Source organism: Neltuma alba, unplaced genomic scaffold (genome assembly GCF_004799145.2).
Source record: "Neltuma alba isolate B1F8T4 unplaced genomic scaffold, ASM479914v2 tig00010377_pilon, whole genome shotgun sequence".
Lineage (NCBI taxonomy): Eukaryota > Viridiplantae > Streptophyta > Magnoliopsida > Fabales > Fabaceae > Neltuma > Neltuma alba.
Window position 1 is genome coordinate 120,753 of NW_021635281.1, and position 21,157 is coordinate 141,909.

The window sequence follows — 21,157 nt, forward strand, 5'->3', positions numbered from 1 at the left end:
ACTAAGCAAGATGACTAATATGTTATTTTAATTATTTAAAAAAAGCCATAATCTTTTTCTCACCGTGCATCAACGTCATCATCAGAATTGCATTAAGCATTTCCTCTGCTAGCTCTAATGGCGTTCTCCCTTCCTCTCCTGGTTAAAACTCACTCCTTCGACGGTGCCCTCCACAGCTCAAGTTGTCAAACCTCCAATGAAGAAGAGGATTCAGTCTAGTCAAGGTGTCTCTGTCTAGCTCTTCCCATCCTTCTCTCCCTCCTCTTGATGAAGAAGATGATCCCCCGTGACTCCTCAACCCTCCTTCCTTGTTTCACTTATAAAAGGGGAAGCCAAAATAGAGAAGAGAGCAGACGTGGAAAACAATCGGTTACTTGGGGAGGAAAGGTGGAAAGGGGTGAAGAATGTCTATGCTTTGAAGAAATCACCATTGTTTTGAAATTATATGTTCATACGAGGCGTTTGTTGTGGGTTGGAGGCGAAGAGACTACAGAATTTGTTTGAAATTTATTAGCATTTTATATGAAATATATGTCACCTAGCTGGAAAAAAAAATCAATCAATTAGAAAGCCAAAATCACGTGGGACATAGATATCTTATCTAAGTCATCATTAATTTATGGGAGTAATATTATTGGGAAAAAATAAATAGAATTGAAGAATAAGAGGACCACAAAGTCCAATTGCTCTGTCATTGCAAAGATCTTTAGGCTTGCAACTTTCAGATTCATGGCTACGTTAATCTCTGTTTTTACAAAAAACAGAAGTGGCTCATGGAGCAAGTACTTGTCTTTCTAAATTTTGCCCTTTAAATTATTGATCATTTAGAGATTGAGTAATCAAGAATGTTCATGTTACATTACTAATCATCATAAAGATGCATATAAAAAGCCTGAAAGCAGATTTGATCTTGAACAAGACAGTGGAGGAGCACATTGTAGAATCAGAAAGTGATGAGGTAGAGATTATGTATGAGTTTGAGATTGAGCTAACACTTGGCCCCTTAAGTTATTACAACCGTACAAGAAAAAAGCGAGATGATGACAATGAATCAATGGTGCACAGTGAGAACACCCCATTACGCAAAGAAGATGATGGCTTTTTATATATGTATATATATAATTAAAATCACATATCCAGTCATCTTGCTTAGTCAGCATGCCATGTTAGTAGAATAAACGGTTTTAGTGACACATCAGCAAACTTAACACTGTTTAGGTCCTTATTAAACTGCAAGGACTAATGTTATAAACGAAATAAAACTTGAGGGACTAAAACCTATTGCTTGGAAGTGTAGGGACTAAAACCAAAATGAACATAAACTATAAGGACCAAACATTATATTAACCCAAAAAATAAATATTTACATTATAATAAAAGAATGACAAAATAGTACATTTATATTAAAAATTTAATAAAGTGACTTATAAATATGACTAAAAAAAATTCTCTCTGTACCTTATAAATAGAGCTAGATGAGTACATCTTAGAGAATCGATGGCAAAACCAAAATACATACTAGAGAATTACTCACTCTGCTCCTTATGAGTTTTAAATAACTAATTTACGGATAATAAATAATTAGTTAAAATTATTTTAAAATAATAAATAAATTTAAAATATAATTTTGTTTTTAAATATGCCCTTATAATAAATGAGAAAAAGGATAAAGAGAATACGTGGGGAAATATGAAATAGAGAAATAATTAAGAATAACATTAAAAAATATTAAATGTTAAGACAAACCCTAAATTGAAGCTTATAAAATAGATCACATTCCTTCATAAATTTGAAGCTTATAAATAGAAGCTTGAGAGTATTGTAAATGCAAATAATCCCATGTTATGAGGGTTCAGTTTCAAGATCAGAATTGATCAAATAAAAAATTAAACAATTCATATTTAATCTAATTTTTTTATCATTTAATATTTTTATATGTGTAAAGTCTAAAATAAAAACTATCTCCTAGCTGTCAGATCTTAAGAATTATTTTCTTGCTTAAAAACCATCCATTAACAATTTTAAATGTCGACCGTTATTGCAATGATTATCATAATATTGGTCATAAAATTGGTTCCTAGTACAAGCCATTTTGATAAAAGTTGTGGGCGGGTATTTGAGCCATCAAAAGGCCAATAACTTGGCTCCCAAATTAGCTTTTTTTTGTTCCGCTCAGTCTCTTTTTGTTTTCATTTTTAGCTTTTTGTTTTCAATAAGCGCCATCCCAAGTTGTGGATTTTCTTGCTTTAGTAAATTTATTTTCCTAGGAACAAGTCATGTGTCACCATAACTGGAGTAACACGTTCTAAACTTTATTAAATGATAAAATGTTTGCCTATTGCTTTCCTATCTCTCTACCTTAGCATGCTATTATTCGTAAACTAATCCTTCATGCTCTCTGAAATTGGCATCTCCAAACAACAGCTTGATAGGAGTCATTCCTATGACCTTGACTACTTCTAATTCACCGCAAGTCCTGTGGGTGTTTTTGCTAAACTTCAATGATTTTATGCACATGTAGAAATCAAGTTATATACATGTGGGCATATATATATAATGATGAACTGTAAGCTCATAGTCATTAATGAGCAGGAGCATATCAAAATTCTACTAACCACTCTATTCCACTTAATAGTTTTAGGCAATAGTGCTACTGGAGCTATTATTGCTGTAAATGTTTATTAATGGAAAAGGAGACAAAAAAGATTATTTCTTCGATGTTCTTGGTAATAAGCTGAATAATGGAAAAGATGCTATATATAATGATTAATGATTTATGTGACAACCATAATTGATTTACTAACATAACATTTTGCCTTTTTACTGACAGCTGATTTCAAGAGGGCCTTGAAACTCACTTTGGTCAACTTGAAAAGTTTTAAATTGCAAAAGATAAGTTTAGTAACAAAACATTATGGGTAGAGGTGGGTTTGGTGAGGTTGCTTCTAGATATACATTTCTTATAATTCAATTTTGATACCTTATTTAAACAGAATAAGACAAATATCAACTGCAACAAATTAAACATATGGCAGATTTCAAATATAGACTTTGAAGCAAGTCTTTAAAGGTTTCATTTGAGGTACAAAGCAAATACTAAGCCAAATCTCCAAGCTTTTTATTGCATTATTGGCATATCTTTATTCACTAAATGTTGGATTGAGATATTATTGAAAGGAATTGCTAATGGAAGGTTGGAAGATAAAAGCCTTTGAGACACCTGTTGCATTGATGGTCGAGATTTGGGAGATGGGTTCAAGCATGCTAATGCTATTGTGACCAAAAGAATTATATCTCTTGCATCTTTTTGTGATGACAAAGGGAGATGTGAGTCCAAAATATCCTTTAACAAAATGCTTGCTGTACAGGTCTTTGATAAAGATAATATCAAATCTCCAGGATGTCTTCCCATTATTGTTTCTAATGTCACCACCCCAAAACTATAAATATCGCATTTTTCAGTAACAGCTAAGGTGTATGCAAGCTCTGCAATGGGCCAAAAATTAAATAGTCATGTATTTATCCCAAGACAAGTAATATACTATAGAAATAAAATACAACATAGAAGGAGTAGTAGTAGAGAATTAGAAATGCTCACCTGGAGCAACATAACTATAAGTACCAACTAAAAGAGTTTGATTAGATGTATCTAGATCAATGATCCTAGCTGTGCCAAAGTCTGATAAAAAAGCTTCCATCTGTGAGTTCAACAATATATTATTGCTTGTTATGTCTCGGTAGATAATTGGAGGAGCACAGTGATGATGCATATACAACAAAACATTTGTTATTCCTTTGACAACATTCACTCTCTTACTCCAATTCAACTCTTTAGCTTCATCATCATCATTCAACACATAAAAAAGACTTCCTCTTTCCATGTATTCATAGATGAGAAACATACATTGATTATGCAAACAAAAACCATGAAGCTTTACAATGTTGCGATGTCGAATTTCACTCAACATCTTCACTTCATTGTGAAAACTCTTGGCCAAAAATGTGTTTCCATATTCTCTTTTATGGAGCTTTTTCAATGCTACGATTTTGCCACTTGGAAGTTGTGCCCTATAAACACTTCCATAAGCACCGGTTCCAATACAATATTTGATGTCAAAGTCCTCTGTCGCTTCAATGATGTCTTCATATGCAATTTTTCCATCATAATTCCATATGGAAAACAAATCCCCATTTTTTGCTTCTCTTGCCTTACTTATGGATTTCTTGTGCTTTTTGAATGATTCAAATAAGACGAAACCCACAACAAATGTGATGACAAGAAAAATTGTGAAAGGAATAATGATTTTCAGCAAAGACTTTAAGCCTTTATGTATCTTCTCTGGTCCAAGTAATTCTTTATTACCATTTAAAATGTCATGATGAAAAGAGCTATAAATTTCAGTTGGAACATAGCCGCTAAGAAGATTGTATGACAAGTTGATGTACTGTAGCCTACCAAATTCTCTGGGTATGCTACCAGAGATACTATTGTAGCTTAAATCAATGCTACATGATGGTGGTTCACTGCATATAATAGATGGTAATATTCCATTGAATTTGTTGTGACTAAAGTTAACATCAACATCTAAGTAGTTCAAAATGTCCGGTACGTTTCCACTCAGATTATTTTGGGAGACATTTATGTGAAAGCCAATATTGAAATTTCCTAATTTTTCTGGAATGCCGCCACTTAATTGATTTTGAGAAACATCAAAATCTTGTAAATATCTCAAATCGAAAATTGAAGAAGGGATGCCACCTGTAGTGAATAAATTTGAGTATAAATATAAGCTGTGGAGATTTGTCATAAAACCCAAAGTTTAAAGAATGACCCCAATGATTTTTTTGTTTCTACTCAAATCTAGTTATTCTAAATAAAGTTGGGAAGGTTGGAAGGTAGAACACCTGAAAGGTTATTGCAAAACAAGTCCAAATAATTGAGATTTTGAAGGTCTCCTATATGAGTTGGAATGATACCTGTCACCATTCCATGAAAATTTAAATACAATATTTTTTTTATATTATATGAGTTGGGAAAGGTGGAAGGTAGGGCACCTGTAAGGTTGTTGTAAGACAAGTCCAAATAATTGAGATTTTGAAGACCTCCTATATAAGTTGGAATGATACCTGTCACCATTCCATGAAAATTTAAATATAATATTTTTTTATATTATATGAGTTGGGAAAGGTGGAAGGTAAGGCACCTATAAGGTTGTTGCAAGACAAGTCCAAATAATTGAGATTTTGAAGACCTCCTATATATGTTGGAATGATACCTGTTACCATTTTATGAAAATTCAAATATAATATTTTTATAATGTAGTGAATAAATGTGTGCACAAATGTAAGCCTTTTATATTTGTCATAAACCCAGTGTTGAATGAACAACTCCAAGAGATTGTTTCTATTCAAATTGAGTAATCCTAAATAATTAAGGTTGGTAGAAGTAAGTAAAATTATTGCAAGACAAGTGTAAATATTGGATGAATGAATGAAAGGCTCCAATTTGAATTAAAGTTGTACCTGTTATCCCCATTCCAAAAAGATTTAAGTAATTTAGTCTTTCTAATTCAGTGAAGTTGAGATCTGCTATGGTCACTACGAGTTTCTAGTGATGCCTTTTGGATTAACAAACACCCAGTGGTGTTTATGGACTATATGAATAGAATTTTTAGGCCTTATTTAGATCAATTTGTTATAGTTTTCATTGATGATATCCTCATATACTCAAAAAGTGAGGAGGAGCATTGTAAACACCTTAGTATTGTATTACAAATATTAAGAGAGAACAAGTTGTATGCCAAGTTGAGTAAGTGTGAGTTTTGGTTAAATGAGGTAAAGTTTTTTGGTTATGTGGTATCTGTCGAAGGTATGGCCATGGATCCAAGTAAAGTAGAGGTGGTGTTAAAATGGAAAAATTCCAAGTCTATGATTAAAGTAAGAAGCTTTGTGGGGTTAGCCGGGTATTACTGACGTTTCATTAAAAGCTTTTCTCAGATAGCCATGACACTAACTAAGCTGATGAAGAAGGACAAACCTTTTGTATGGACAGAAAAGTGTGAAACTGCATTTCAAGAGTTGAAAATGAAGTTGACCACGGCAACTATCCTCACTATGCTTGAACCATCACTACCATATATGGTTTACACGGATGCATCTTTGAAAGGTTTGTGCAGTGTATTGATGCAAGATAATAAGGCAGTAGTTTATGCATCCAAACAATTGAGACCTCATGAGGAGAATTACCCCAACCATGACTTGGAACTGGCAGTAATTGTGTTTGCCTTAAAGATTTGGGGACATTATCTTTATGGTGTGTAGTTTGAGATTTTCAGTGACCATAAAAAGCTTAAAGTACCTGGTAGATCAGAAAAAGTCAAATAATCATCAGTGAAGATGGATGGAATTCTTAGCGGATTATGATTTTGAATTGAAGTACCATCCAGGGAAGGCTAATGTGGTGGCTGGTGCATCGAGTAATAAGACAGTTCATGTTTTCTATATGAGTGTGACAGAGCATCACTTACTAGAGGAGCTAACAGAAATACCAGTTATAGGTAAGATGATGGAGATGATTGTTACTCTAAATGCAGTACTTAGGGACTTTGACTTCTTTAAAGAGTTGAAGATAGCCAAATAAAGGATGATGAATTAATTAGGGTAACAGGAGAACTAGAAAATAGAGTTATATCACATTATGAAATTGGAGACGAAAGAATCTTAAGGTACAAGAAAAGAATTTGTGTTCTAGATAATGAAGAAATGAAAAAGACAATTCTTGAGGAGGCAATAGAACTAAGTACACCATTCACCTTGAATAACCAAGATGTACCATAATTTGAAGTTAGAGTATTGGTGGCCCAGGATGAAGTGTGATATGACTAATTTTGTACTCAAGGGTTTGACTTGTGAGAATGTCAAAATTGAACACCAAAAGCCATCAGGTTTAATCCAAAACTTGAAAATCCCTAAGTGGAAATAGGATAGCATTTTAATGGACTTTATCACTGGTTTGTCCAAAACTCTAATGGGTTATGATGCAATTTGGGTCATTGTAGATAGACTGACAAAGTCATCCTACTTTCTCCCAATCAACTCTACTTATTCTATGGAAAAACTCGCTTAATTGTATATAGATGAGATTGTGAGATTGCATAGGATACCAAAAGATATCATATCAGACCGAGATTCAAGGTTCAACTTGAACTTCTCTAAGGCAATGCAAGAAGCCTTTCGCACAAAGTTGAAGTTCAGTATGGTGTATCATTCCCAAACTGATAGTCAAATTGAGAGGACCATCCAAACTCTCGAGGATATGTTGACGGGTTGTGCCTTTTGAACTTTTGGGTAGTTGGGATCACCATCTTCCACTAACAGAATTCACCTATAATAATAGTTATCATGCGAGCATCTAGATGGCACCTTATGAAGCATTGTATGGAAGAAAGTGTAAATCATTGTTGTGTTGGACTGAATTGAGTAAAAGAACTATTGTTGGCCCTGACTTTATGGATGCAACCATAAAGAAAATTGAATTAATCAAATAGAGGTTGATGACCACTCAGAGTTGCTAGAAGAGTTATGTAGATCGATGGCGAAGGCCTTTGAAATTTGAAGTGGGTGACTATGTGTTTTTGAAAGTTTTACCAGTGACTGGTATTGGTAGATCTATCAAGGCCAAGAAGCTGACTCCTCGATATCTTGGACCTTATGAGATTTTAGAGCGAATTGGACTGGTCACTTATCGAATTGCTTTACCATCACATCTCTCTGATAAGCACAATGGCTTTCACGTGTCACAACTCAAGAAGTATCATCCAGATCCATCTCATGTAATCGAGACTGAGGAGATTGAGTTACAAGAGAATCTCACCTTTCGAGCTAAGCTCAAACATATTCTAGATGTCAAGGATAAGCAACTCCAGAATAAAGCAATCCGGTTACTTAAGGTTTTCTGGAAAGGCATGTCTCCTGGTGATGCCACTTAGGAAACCGAGGAGTGAATGCGGCATAATTATCCACATCTGTTTTCTTATGTGTTGATGTGCTAATTGTGTACTATCTTGTGTGTTGATAGTATGTGTATGGTGATATTATCTGTTTCTTTAGTGTTGTTGTGTTGCTATATTTCTTACATGTCATGAATTGTGAAGACAAAATTCTATTTAGATGGGGAGAGCTGTAACATCCTAAATGTTATTTTCGTATTAAAAAAAAGTATTATGATTTCAAAAAAATAATTACATCATATAAAATAATAATATTTTATTATTATAAATAATAATACTTTATTAAAAAAAGAGAGAAAGTTAAAAAAAAAAACACACATTTTCCACCAAATTCGGTGGAAAAGGTAAGAAAAGAAGAAGAAAAACGGGGGAGGTTAATAAATAATGAAAGAAAAATGGGATGAGACGGTTGAGTGGGAAGGATAAATAAGAGGAGGAAGTGTTAGGCAGAGAAAAGAAGAGAAAGAGAAAGAGAACGAGAATCAGAGAAAGAGAGGATGAGAGACAAGGAGAGAAACATTAACATTTTGAAGAGTAATACAAGCTTTGCAGATCATTTAGGTACATAAAAGTACTTCTTTTTATTAAATTTTCTTTTTGAATATTTTCTATATATTTAGAGCTTTATATTAGTAGTAGCATTATAATGTTTAGAAAAAATTTTGGGATTTAGGTATGAAGTATTGAGTTTTGACAATAGATAACCATAGAAATTTAGAGGTAAATATGTAGTTAATTTTAATTGGTTCAGGTTTGTCCATTTATTACTTTTGGTATTTGAAATCAAATTTATTTTGTTGAAAAATCTGTCATTTATGATATATATATATATATATATATCATATTTATACTAATTAAAATTAAGTTAAATAATTTATTTGGGTTGTTTGATATATTATTGAAATTTTAATCAGTTTATATTTATTCATTGATTGTTTTGAAAATTTTGCACTAAGATTTTAGTTGAAAATTGTATTATTTAAGGCATATAGGATGTTTTTAATGATTAAATTTAAGTTAAATAACTTATTTGGGTTATTTAATATATTATTAAGATTTTAATAGGTTTAAAATATGAAATAGATTAAGGATATATTATTGGAAAAAAATTTTAAGCTAGAAACTTAAGTTATAAATTGAAAATTTTACACAATTAAATAAAATCAATATTTATTTATAATTTAAATGAGTTATTTGGGTAGAGAAAAATTGTTATTTGAAGTAAGAATTTTTGGGTAGTGAATATGCATATACATATATTATTAATAATAAATCCTATGCAATTTAAGTTATTTATTTGTATGTATATTAAATTGTATCTACATTATTTGTAGATTATCTTGTATTTCGGAGTCTGTAATTTGTGCTTTTCTTTCTCAAGCTATGAGTTAAGCTTGGAGTAGAGGTAACCAGGGTTAATTTATTTTATATATGTTTTGGATTGTAAGGTGTTTACTATGCTTTTATTTTCTCAAATAAATTTGTGAAAGTATGTCTATGAATAAAGTATATATTTTTTTATGTGATAAATTTTGGTAAAGTGGGAAGTATGTCAATTTAATTACGCCTGAATTGTATTTTATTGGGAATTATGTTTTCTATGGTGCTGAATTTGATATACTAGTATTATATTATAAAATAAAATGAAAATATGTTGTACTTTGTTTGAAGCTATATCATCTTACTTTGCATAACTATGATGTTTTTAATATATATTTTGACTATGCATGGGGCTCATATGTAAAGATTGAGATTTTGTTATGTAGAGGATAATTGTTCTTGAAGCCCGCGTGGCATGCCTACACTACTGATCATAGTGTTTGGTTTTTTTTTGTTAGACCCCTGTAGTTCTTCATTTTTCTTGGCCCGAAGTTGAAAACGAGCTCTTGGGTAGATACCCCTTGCACCATAGTGCATTCTTGGGTGGTGTAGGTGCAGGAGGGAACCCATTGGTTGATGTGAGTGGGGTGATCTTTGGTTGAGTTACTCAGGACAAAAAGCCCATAATCTTTTTAAGGAGTCATAAGGAGGAATATGGTGATGGGAGGGCATATTTTATTGTGTTGTTGGATATGTGTACTTTTGCATGAATTTGGTTGTGGATGGTGAGATATACTCCTTTCATGTGGTTGTATTTATCAAAGCATCATTTATTACTTAAATTATATTTAAGCACTACTTCATCAACTTACTATCCTACTTATATATGTGACAAATTAATACTCTGTTACTGAAACTTTATGCCTCACCCCATTATTCATCAATACTTTTTAGGAGAGCCATCTAGTTTGACTCTGCATAAAGGGAAGCAACTAGAGGCATAGGCAAGCACAACCTAGTATTTCTCTTTTGGTTTGGGCATGTAAAGTTATATATATTGTCATCTTATGGCCCATGATTTTGTTGATATATACTTTCCTTGGTTTGGTTGTTGGATAACTGTATTTGATGGACTGCTATTAGAATGGTTGGAGGCCATAAGACTCTATTGTATGTGTTACTATTATGTGTACGACTTGTGGGTTGGGTTGAGCACCTTGTGTTTCTTGTGCCCTAAGTCTTAGTGGGGTGAATTTTTGTGTTGGGTTTGTGGGCGGTTACTGCGCCTTGAGTCCTTCTTGTGCGTGTTGTTAAATTCATGAGTGTTTTATGTACATTGAGTCTCTTGAAGAGCTTGAAGAGCTCCTATTTGTGACGGAATATTCCTTGTCAACAGAGGTATTGGGTTGTAGAGAGATAAATGCAATATTTCAAAATTTAGTGAATTTGCTAGAGTAAAAATGGAAGATACATAACTCACCAGTAAGATTGTTGCAAGACAAGTCCAAATAAGTGAGATTTTGAAGAGCTCTTATTTGGAATGGAATAATCCCTGTCAATAGAGGTATTGGGTTGTGTGGAGGTAAATACAATATACCAAAATTTAGTGACTTTGCAAGCTAAGAGCAAAAATGGAAGATATATAACTCATAAGTAAGATAGTTAAAAGATAAGTATAGATGAATCAGATTATAAAGAGATCCTATTTGTGATGGAATGATTCCTGTCAATAAAAGTATTCGGTTGCATGGAGATAAATACAATATTTCTAAATTGAGTGAATTTGCAAGAGTAGAAATGGAAGATACATAACTCACCAGTAAGATTATTAAAAGCCAAGTTTAAATTAGTGAGATTTTGAAGAGCTCCTATTTGTGATGGAATAATCCCTGTGAATAGAGGTATTAGGTTGTGTGGAAGTAAATACAATATTTCCAAATTTAGTGAATTTGCAAGCTAAGAGCAGAAATGGAAGATATGTAAATCACCAGTAAGACTATTATTACGCAAGTATAGTACAGTCAGATTATGAAGAGATTCTATCTGTGATGGAATGATCCCTATCAATAGAGGTATTAGGTTGTGTGAAGGTAAATAAAATATTCTAAAATTTAGTGAATTATCAAGGTAAGAGTAGAAATGGAATATATATAACTCGCTAGTAAGACTGTTAGAAGACAAGCTCAGATAAGTGAGATTTTGGAGAGCTCCTATTTGTGATTGAGTAATCCCTCTCAATAGAGATATTATATTGTGGGAAGATAAATACAATATTCCAAAATTTAGAGAATTTGCAAGAGTAAACATGGAAGATATGTAACTAATGAGCAAGTCCAGAAAATTGAGATTTTGAAGAACTCCTATTTGGCATGGAATAATCCCTGTCAATAAAGGTATGAGGTTGTGTAGGGGTAAATATAATATTTTCAAATTGAATGAATTTACAAGGTAAGAGTTGAAATGAACGATATATAACTTATAAGTAAGATAGTTAGAAGATAAGTATAGATGAATTAGATTATGGAGAGATCCTATTTGTGATAAGATGATCCCTGTCAATAAAAGTATTAGGTTATGTGGAGATAGATACTATCATACCTTACTTATATAGTACCTTAGCATTCATTTAGAATCATTCCAGACCATATTGGATGGTCTTACACTTAAAAATTTCAATTTGGACGTTAATTTTTGGAAAATTACTGTTCACTGTCTAGTTTTCAAATTATAGGTCCAACTTTAAAAAATCATAACTAATTCTAGAAAAATCGTATGGAGGTGTTCCAAAATTCTATGGAAATCTCTTTCAATACTATTTAAGGGAAAAACATTCAAATGAAACTCATCCTCACTGAAAATGTATAGTTTATTGGATTAAGATTACTATTCGTTTGGTAAAATCTGGACTTTCCAGATTCTGCGCCTTAACTTTGAAAATTCATATCTCTTTGTATACACATCCAAATGAGGTGAATTACCACTCATTTTAAATATTGGGATGTGTACTATAATTATACCAAATTTCGTAGCTTAACTCATTCATATGATAGGTCAAACTGAAGCTTGAAACTAACTACTTCATGACCTACGTTTTATCCCTTAACATCTCTTTACTTTAATTCTTTTTATTTCTTTGGCATACCTAACATGGGCTTCCTTTTTCCCATTCATGCTCATACATTCCTATACACACCATAAGCTTTATAATTAAATGCATGGCATTCACAACATAAGTCATAACATAGGAGAATTATACATTGAATAATAATATCAATCATTAGCATCAATAACTCTCCACTTCTTCTCCTTGCTTTTCATGCCATTAGTGCCCACCATTGATTGACCTAAATGGTTGGTTAGGGGGGGTGAGATTCGGGGGAATCTCAGTAGCAAACAATACCATATTAATTATGCTAAATGGATGCTCATGCACTACACGCAACTTGTTTATTCTCTTGTTAATTAGTGACATACTAGCATGCTCAAAGCTAACTTCTTGATGCATGGCCATGGAGACATAATCTACTCATCATGAATAGCAATTACAACAGCTAAAACATGTCACAATAACATTCAATAACATGTACACGGCAACACACAAGCATACCACATCAAGCAATGACAATAGGTAAGTTCACTACCTTGCACCTCAAGCTTTCCTTTCACTTTTTCTTTGACTCCCTTGACTTTCCAACCATGGTAGCTTTCGCTCAACATCATCAAACATCCTCTTAGATGTTCCAAGATCCTAAACATAATCACATTGGTCACACAACCCATTAGGACCAAGCGATTATATAAAGTTCAAGACTAGCTTTCTTGGACCTCAACCCTTTCTCTTAGTCTTAGGGTTTTCTTTCTAGCTTTTCTAATATAAATCTTATCATTTCCCATCCTTAAGATCCATTTCTTGTCAATTAGGATAACTTTAAATGGCCTTATATTCAAGAAGATCAAATCTGGAAATTTTGGTATGCAGGTACTGTTCACGCAGAATCTCTAGAATATTTTGCTCAACTTTGAAAATTCATAATTAAATATAGAAAAATCCAAATTGAGTGATTCCAAATCTCACTGAAAGGTACTTAAGTTAAATTTAAAGGAAAAATAGTTTCAGGAACCAATTCTACGCTGAACAGCACCGAAATTGTACGGAATTCAACACTCTTCTAAAAGTTCAGCACTGTTTCCAGATTTCAATCTCTAAATTTGAAAAATCACCATAAATCGTACACATATCCAAATGGAGTGTTCTACCCATGGATATAAAGCTCACAGAGTGTACTTTAAGCATGAAAAATTTGAGAATCAGATATGCACAGTAACTAATTCGAAATAGGCATCAAATCAGCACGTAATTCTTCCAATTTCCACATAGATCCACTTGATATAACCTTTAATCCATGTGTTTTAGCTAGATCTAACATCAAAATCATCCTCCCCTAAGCCTATGTCAATTCGGCCAGCACCTCCTCTTAGGGGATCTCACATTTTTCAACCATAAAACCAAAGATTCAAAGCAATAAACAAGAGGAAACAACTTACTAACCTCAGATCTAAACTCGATTGATCAAAGTAGGTGTCTTCCTCTTGATTTAAGCTTCAAGAATCAAAATTGCAAGAGTTTCCCCTTATGTTCATCAGCTTGGCCGAAATGGGGTGAGGGAGAGTGCCTATTTATAGCCAAAAAGTTGGCTTGAATGAACCAAAATGCCCTTGGTAGCTAGAAGAAGGAGTAAGGGCAATTTTGGAAGTTCAAGTAGACTTTTGCATCATCATTGCATCACCTTATTACATCATGCTTACCTAATTCTTCTAGAAAGTGCCAAGTGTCATAAAAGTGGTGGAGGAAAAGGGAGATCAAATCCTAGCCATTGGATCAAACTTGTTTCATAAGCTTCCTCCGACTTTACTTGGTCCACGTTTCTCCAGCTTTCTTTATGGCCTTCCAGAGTTCAGAAAATTTTTCTGTCTACTCCATAAATTCCCCTTCATTCTAGAGAATATCTATGAATTTTCTCAGGCCATAACACTTCCTTTAAGCCTTGTATAAAAATTGTTTACTAAAATACCCTTTTATCGGCAAAACCGGCTCTTTAATTTATTAAAGCCATTCCACTGGCCTTTTCGTTACGGGACTAATTTTATAAATTAGTACAACCTTCCAACCATTTAATCTCATTTTTGTATACATTTTTGAGGTCTCTTGCTATTTTAAATAATTACCTCAAATGGTATACTTTTTACTGACCATAACCTCATAAATTCCATTTAAGCTGCCTCAGGGGTATTTTTGTCATTTCTCTTCACAGAAGAGTCTTAGAATATTATTTTCCTTTTTTTTTTTGGGATTTTCTTGGAATTCTCTGTGTACTCTTCCATTTTTATCCCTGTTGGTTATAACTTTCGGAATTTACAGTTTAGTCCCTGGTTGGACTTAACTTCACATAATCCTTTCTTTGAGGCTTCTAACTCAACCTTTGGCCTATATCTAGTCTTTTTCTCTCTCTCTAGGCCTTCGAGACTTTACTGGAGTCTTTGACCTTTATTATACTGAAACCCCTAAAAAACTTTTACTTTGCAGTTTAGTCCCTGAAACTGCTTTGACTTCCTTTCTCATCTTTGTGACTTCTGCTAAAAAGGGGTCTGGTAGCCTATCCAATTCAGGCTACTTTTGATACTTCTAAGCCCAAAAGTCTAGATGTTACAGATACAATTTTTCCAAATTGAGTGAATTTGCAAGAGTAGAAATGGAGGATATATAACTCACCAGTAAGACTGTTATAAGACAAGTGCAGACAAATCAGATTATGAAGAGATATTATCTGTGATGGAATGATCCCTGTCAATAAAAGTATTAGGTTGTGTGAAGATAAATACAATATTCTAAAATTTAGTGAATTTGCAAGATAAGAGTAGAAATGAAAGATATATAACTTACCAATAAGACTATTAAAAGACAAGACCAGATAAGTGAGATTTTGAAGAGTTCCTATTTGTGATGGAATAACCCCTGTTAATAGAGGTATTCAGTTGTGTAGAGGTTAAAATATTTCAAAATTTAGTGAATTTGCACGGTAAGAGTAGAAATGGAATATATATAACTCACCAGTAAGACTGTTAGAAGAGAAGTCCAGATAATTGAGATTTTGAAGAACTCCTATTTGTGATGGAATAATCCCTGTCAATAGAGGTATTAGGTTGTGGGGAGATAAGTACAATATTTCAAAATTTAGTGAATTTGCAAGGTAAGAGTAGAAATGGAAGATATATAACTCACCAGTAAGACTGTTAGAAGAAAAGTCTAAATAATTGAGATTTTGAAGAGCTCCTATTTGTGATGGAATAATCCTGTCAATAGAGGTATTAGGTTGTGAGGAGATAAGTGTAATATTTCAAAATTTAGTAAATTTGCAAGGTAAGAGTAGAAATGGAAGATATCTAACTCACCGGTAAGATTGTTAAAGGACAAGTCCAGATAAGTGAGATTTTGAAGAGCTCCTATTTGGGATGGAATAATCCCTGTCAATAGAGGTATTAGGTTGTGTAGAGGTAAATACAATATTTCAAAATTTTATGAATTTACAAGCTAAGAGCAGAAATGGAAGATATATAACTCAACAGTAAGACTGTCATAAGGCAAGTATAGTTCAATCAGATTATAAAGAGATCTTATATGTGATGGAATGATCCCTGTCAATAGAGGTATTAGGTTGTGTGGAGGTAAATAAAATATTTCAAAATTTAATGAATTTGCAAGGTAATAGTAGAAATGGAAGATATATAACTCATAAGTAAGATTATTAGAAGGTAAGTATAAATGAGTCAAATTATGAAGAGATCCTATCTGTGATGGAATGATCTCTATCAATAAAAGTATTACGTTGTGTGGAAATAAATATAATATTTCAAAATTGAATGAATTTGCAAGAGTAGAAATGAAAGATATCTAACTCAACAGTAAGACTATTAGAAGACAAGTCTAAATAAGTAAGATTTTGAAGAGCTTCTATTTGTGATGGAATAATCCTTGTCAATAGAAGTATTAGGTTGTGTGGTGGTAAATATAATATTTTTGAATTAATTAAATTTGGATTGTATAGAAGATACAACTTACCAGTAAGACTGTTAAGAGATAAGTTTAGAAGGATAAGTTTATGAAGGGATCATATCTGGCTTGGAATGGTATCCTTCAAACCCATTCCAGAAAATATGAGACATTCTAGATTGGAAAATGCAGTGAAATTGAAATATGCTAAATGATGGTATTGTGTAGTCATTAGTTGATAATTCATGTCAACAAGGCTTCCAAAATCATTGCAAGATATGCCTTCCCAGTGACAAGGGTCTGACAAGTTGTGTATACTGTTGCTGGAATTCCACCATTTGGTCTGAAGCAGAGCATGTTTCTCCTCTTCTATCATGGCAATTGATGCTACACCATTAATAGGAAAGCAAGTTATTACAACAAAGCATAATAAAAATACCACTCTCATTGCACCCATCTTTAGTTCCTTTGTCTACACAAAGCGTGAAGGGAATTGAAAAACGACGCGCAGCGGAAACAACTCGAAATTTTAAAACTTTCATTCCCTTTCCCGGATCTACCGATCGCGTTTAAGTCAGGTAGTAAGAAGCATTACCTTTAGGCGTTCGATTCCCTGGTGACTTGATGATTCGGCCGTTCAGGATGCTTCTGCTCGCCTCCTTTGTCGTTCGAAGTCGACAACTCCGGTCGGCTTCCTCTACCGGTATCCACACGAGTAGCCCTCAACCTCGAACGGCGTGCTAGCGCCTATGTCCGTCTAGGGTTTTAGGAATCCGTCCTCTCTCCTCTCTTAGGCCGTCACTTATCTGTTGGTTCTCTCTTCCTCAAACCCTAGCTCCTCATATCAAATATATAGGATGCTATATAGGTTTAATTAATAATATTTAATTTCGAAATTAACTCTAAATTAATTCCGAAATTAATACAATATCAAATATTGCCTAATCAGATAAGAGAACAATTAAATAAATATGGTTTAAATTAAATCCGTCTCACAGATTTAATTCACCTGGTAGCTATATAGGTTTAATTAATAATATTTAATTTCAAAATTAACTCTAAATTAATTCCGAAATTAATACAATATCAAATATTGCCTAATCAGATAAGAGAACAATTAAATAAATATGGTTTAAATTAAATCCGTCTCACAGATTTAATTCACCTATTTATTTAATAAAGAGATGACGGAATATATTTAATTTATCCTTATAAATTAAATCTAACAATTTATATATATATATATATATATATACGTCCACCCTATATTATTCATTGAATCTGGACATATCTTAGATTCAATGAATCTGGATATCATAACTCGTGTCGGGCTATTTTGTGTGCGACCCTGTAGGCCCATATGAAGTTGGCAGTGGGCCATTAACTATAATGACTCACAAGTCGTAAGCGGTCTCTAGCAAGACATCACGACTACCCAAATCATATGAGGATCATTGAACGATGCAACCTTTCATACAACCATATCACGTCCCTTTTGTCTCACGACATTTTGGTCATGGATGAGGCATGGAGAACGTCATCCTCCTATCCATGACCGTTACTTTCTCGATCCCTGAGTAGTCTGAGTATAGAAATGGAACTACCTTTCCATTATAGTATGGCCATACATTTCTCAGACTCACTCATCGAGGGGCCCAGTAATGTCTCTCTACGAATGTGAGGGACAAATTCCATCTTGACCATTCACATTCCTACGCATGAAAAACCACTAAGCCTGAACATAGTCTTTATGATCACTTGGTCAAAAGTGACTTTTGACTAGGTCAAAGCTAAGCGTTTCTCATGTATGAATCCATGATGATCTCAGGTCAAAGGGCACAGTGACATGGTTTGTATATGAGAGAAGCTTATGACTTACCCCATGCAGCTCTCTCATAGCGGGTCGGTCCAACACCTTGTACTCTTACATGTGCCTATGACTTTAATTTATATCTCTATATATCTTTAAAGTCATACTGGTCTTATTTCATCTTTGCTCCCACATAGATGACCGACCAGGGACATTTAGGATAAACCATGAGTTATCCAAGGATAGTTACCACAGAAAACATGCAAATAATATGATAACGTAATCAATAAATTCATAAATTAACAATGTTCAAAACATAATGATTGGCCCCTAGGGCACAATTTCCAACAAAGCGATCATGAAATGAGTGCATCCATAGAGTCTTTATATATAGAGCAATATTATTGAATCTCCCTTCTGTGTGTCAAAGTCATTGGAGTGTGTAGGTCCAACGGCAAATGGACTAATCATATCATGTGAGATTGCCTCAGTTGTTAATTAATGGTCTTAGTCAATATTAAAGTCTTTAGTCTTTGGAGTTATTATAGTGAAAATGGGCATGAAATTGCCAAACAAGAGATGATGAACACCACAGCATAGTGGTTTGATGGAACTCCGAATTAAAGAACCCATTATTTTTAACTTTTAGGATTATATTTTGAAGGACAAATCAAATCATGGAAATATACCTTTTCTTACCACTAGTTGCTCTGAAACAGAGCATGTTTCTCCTCTGCTATCATGGAGGTGGCCATATTATTGAAGAAAGTAATGGCAGGGCATAGTCATAAAATCACCATTACTATCACAGCGCTTATTGTTGGAGTAGTCAACATAATTTTGGAGAATGCCACTGATTCATGCAACGTGATCACCAAGTGAGTGCAAAGGCTGAGTCTTTATAGAAGCATAAATTTATTTTTCTTAAAAACAAAATTATAACTTCTGAGTGACCTATAAAGAAACGTGTTAACTAACTTTGACTATTAAAAATAAAAAAAACAGAAAGTAAATAAAATAAAAGCTTGCTTGATTTTATACTCAACTTTTATGTTTTTACAACTACCTTTGAGAATAAGTTTTGAATGCCAAAAATAAATTAAAAAAATGTTAGAATCATTATTTCAAAAACCATACGTAAAATGGTGAAATGAAGGGTCAAAACTAGTTTGTTTTATTAACCTGATATAATTAACAGAAATATAATATTCTGCGTCTCTTCCCTAATTTTGTAAAACAAAAGGCAGAAAAATTTAAAAAAAATGTTTTGATTTTTTTTTTTTTTTTTAAGAACAAATTTTGATTTTGTTACGGAAAGCTTAATAAAAATGCCACTATGACGCCTATCTTTTATTTAATTTCCTTCCACAAAGTGATGATTACAAAATGAGTGCAGTCTCAGAGTCTTTACATGGAGAAATATTGAAATGACAGAGTTCAAAGACTTGTTACTCTTTTGTATTGTTATGTGATCTCTATTTCTCTTTTGCAATGAAAGTTATGCGCACTTCATTATTCACTCTGGTTATTAACTGATAGGGTATTTATTAGTATTATGATCATCATATTTAAATTATTCACATCATAAATTGTAAAATGACTTTTAGATATTATTTATCACACTTTTGTTTTACTCAAAATATGTACATTTTTTTATCATAAAAATGGGGCTAAAGGTTAAAAACACTTATGAAAATATACCCAAACTTTACTTAACACTATGAACTTTCTTTGTGATCAAGTCTACCAATCCAAGTTTAAAAAAGAGATTAATAATGTCAGCGTCATTAAAATTAACAAACATCAGTTTTTTTGGTTGTGGGACCCACATTTTTTAAAATAAAAATACCAAAATACCCTCAATTAAAACGGAAAAAAATTAAGAGTTACATGAACTTATACTCAAAGTTGACCAAACACCATATAATATTTATAAAAGTATCAAAATACACCCAATCTTGAAGGGCTATTGTATTAGAGTGTGTTAAAGATTATTAATTATAACAAAATTTTTATAATTAAAATAAATAATATGAAAAAAGTTTAAGCTTGAATTGCATTGCTCTACAATGTTAAGTTATTTATATCCCCAATCTTTTTTTTGAGCAGACATTATGGATATCTTTTGAAAATAAGTTACTTATATCAACGATACATGGAGCTGTATGTTTATTCTCTAGTCTATGTTATCAAATTTAACAGTCAACCTGAAATTTCTTTTATGTTTATGTTTAAATTCTTTGAGAAAATTTAAGGCTATTTTTAGTAGTTACAAAAATATTTAATTATTATGTATAATATTTATGCTATTAGAATATTTTCAACCATAAATGAATATAATAACTATAAAAATAGGCTAGTTTTTATTGACAAAAATTGGCTAATAAAAAATTTATTGAAAAAGATTAATAATCTTTTTTAATTATAAAGATTGGTGATATAAAAATTTATTATACTTAATAATCTCTAATACACTCTAATGCAATAACCTTTTGAAATTGGTGGTATTTTGGTATTTTTATTAAAAATCATATGGTGTTTGATGAAGTTTATGGGTATTTTTGACCCTTGACTTTTTTTTGGTTTAATTAGGGGTATTTTGATACTTTCACTAAAAAAAAAATCATTGGTCCCATTGCTAAAAAAGGGACGTTTGTTAATTTTGATAGCATTGACATTATTGAGCTTTTTTAAAATTTGAATTAGTCAATTTGAACCCAAAAAAATTCATAATGTTGGGTGGAGTTTTAGTATATTTTTATATATATTTTTGACCCTTAACCCAAAAAAAATATAGACACTATGAATACTAGTTTTTCTCTCCACACGGATTTAATCTAGTTAACAAAATGTTTTTTTTTAAACTTTGTACGTATATAATCTATGAGAATAGATGACGGTAATAATTGTAATAGATAGTAGAGTTTCCCCCCCCCTTCTTTTTTGAAAAATCAAAGAAGAATAAAAAAA

At 32.5% G+C, this 21,157-nt stretch overlaps 1 protein-coding gene across 1 annotated transcript in view; it reads right to left on the bottom strand.

Annotated features, from left to right (window-relative positions):
- Window positions 1-4,396: 4,396 nt before the first annotated feature.
- The window catches only part of LOC114756225 (probable leucine-rich repeat receptor-like protein kinase At1g35710), a 64,038-nt gene continuing 47,277 nt past the window's right edge, over window positions 4,397-21,157 (bottom strand). Inside the window, exons 7-15 of the mRNA XM_028945163.1 lie at window positions 15,776-15,851; window positions 15,610-15,680; window positions 15,439-15,510; window positions 15,271-15,342; window positions 11,147-11,218; window positions 10,810-10,881; window positions 5,205-5,276; window positions 5,056-5,127; window positions 4,397-4,977 (exon numbers count right to left, since the gene is read on the bottom strand). Of these exons, the coding sequence (XP_028800996.1) occupies window positions 4,871-4,977; window positions 5,056-5,127; window positions 5,205-5,276; window positions 10,810-10,881; window positions 11,147-11,218; window positions 15,271-15,342; window positions 15,439-15,510; window positions 15,610-15,680; window positions 15,776-15,851 (686 nt within the window). The 3' untranslated portion in view covers window positions 4,397-4,870. The remainder of the gene's footprint in view (window positions 4,978-5,055; window positions 5,128-5,204; window positions 5,277-10,809; window positions 10,882-11,146; window positions 11,219-15,270; window positions 15,343-15,438; window positions 15,511-15,609; window positions 15,681-15,775; window positions 15,852-21,157) is intronic.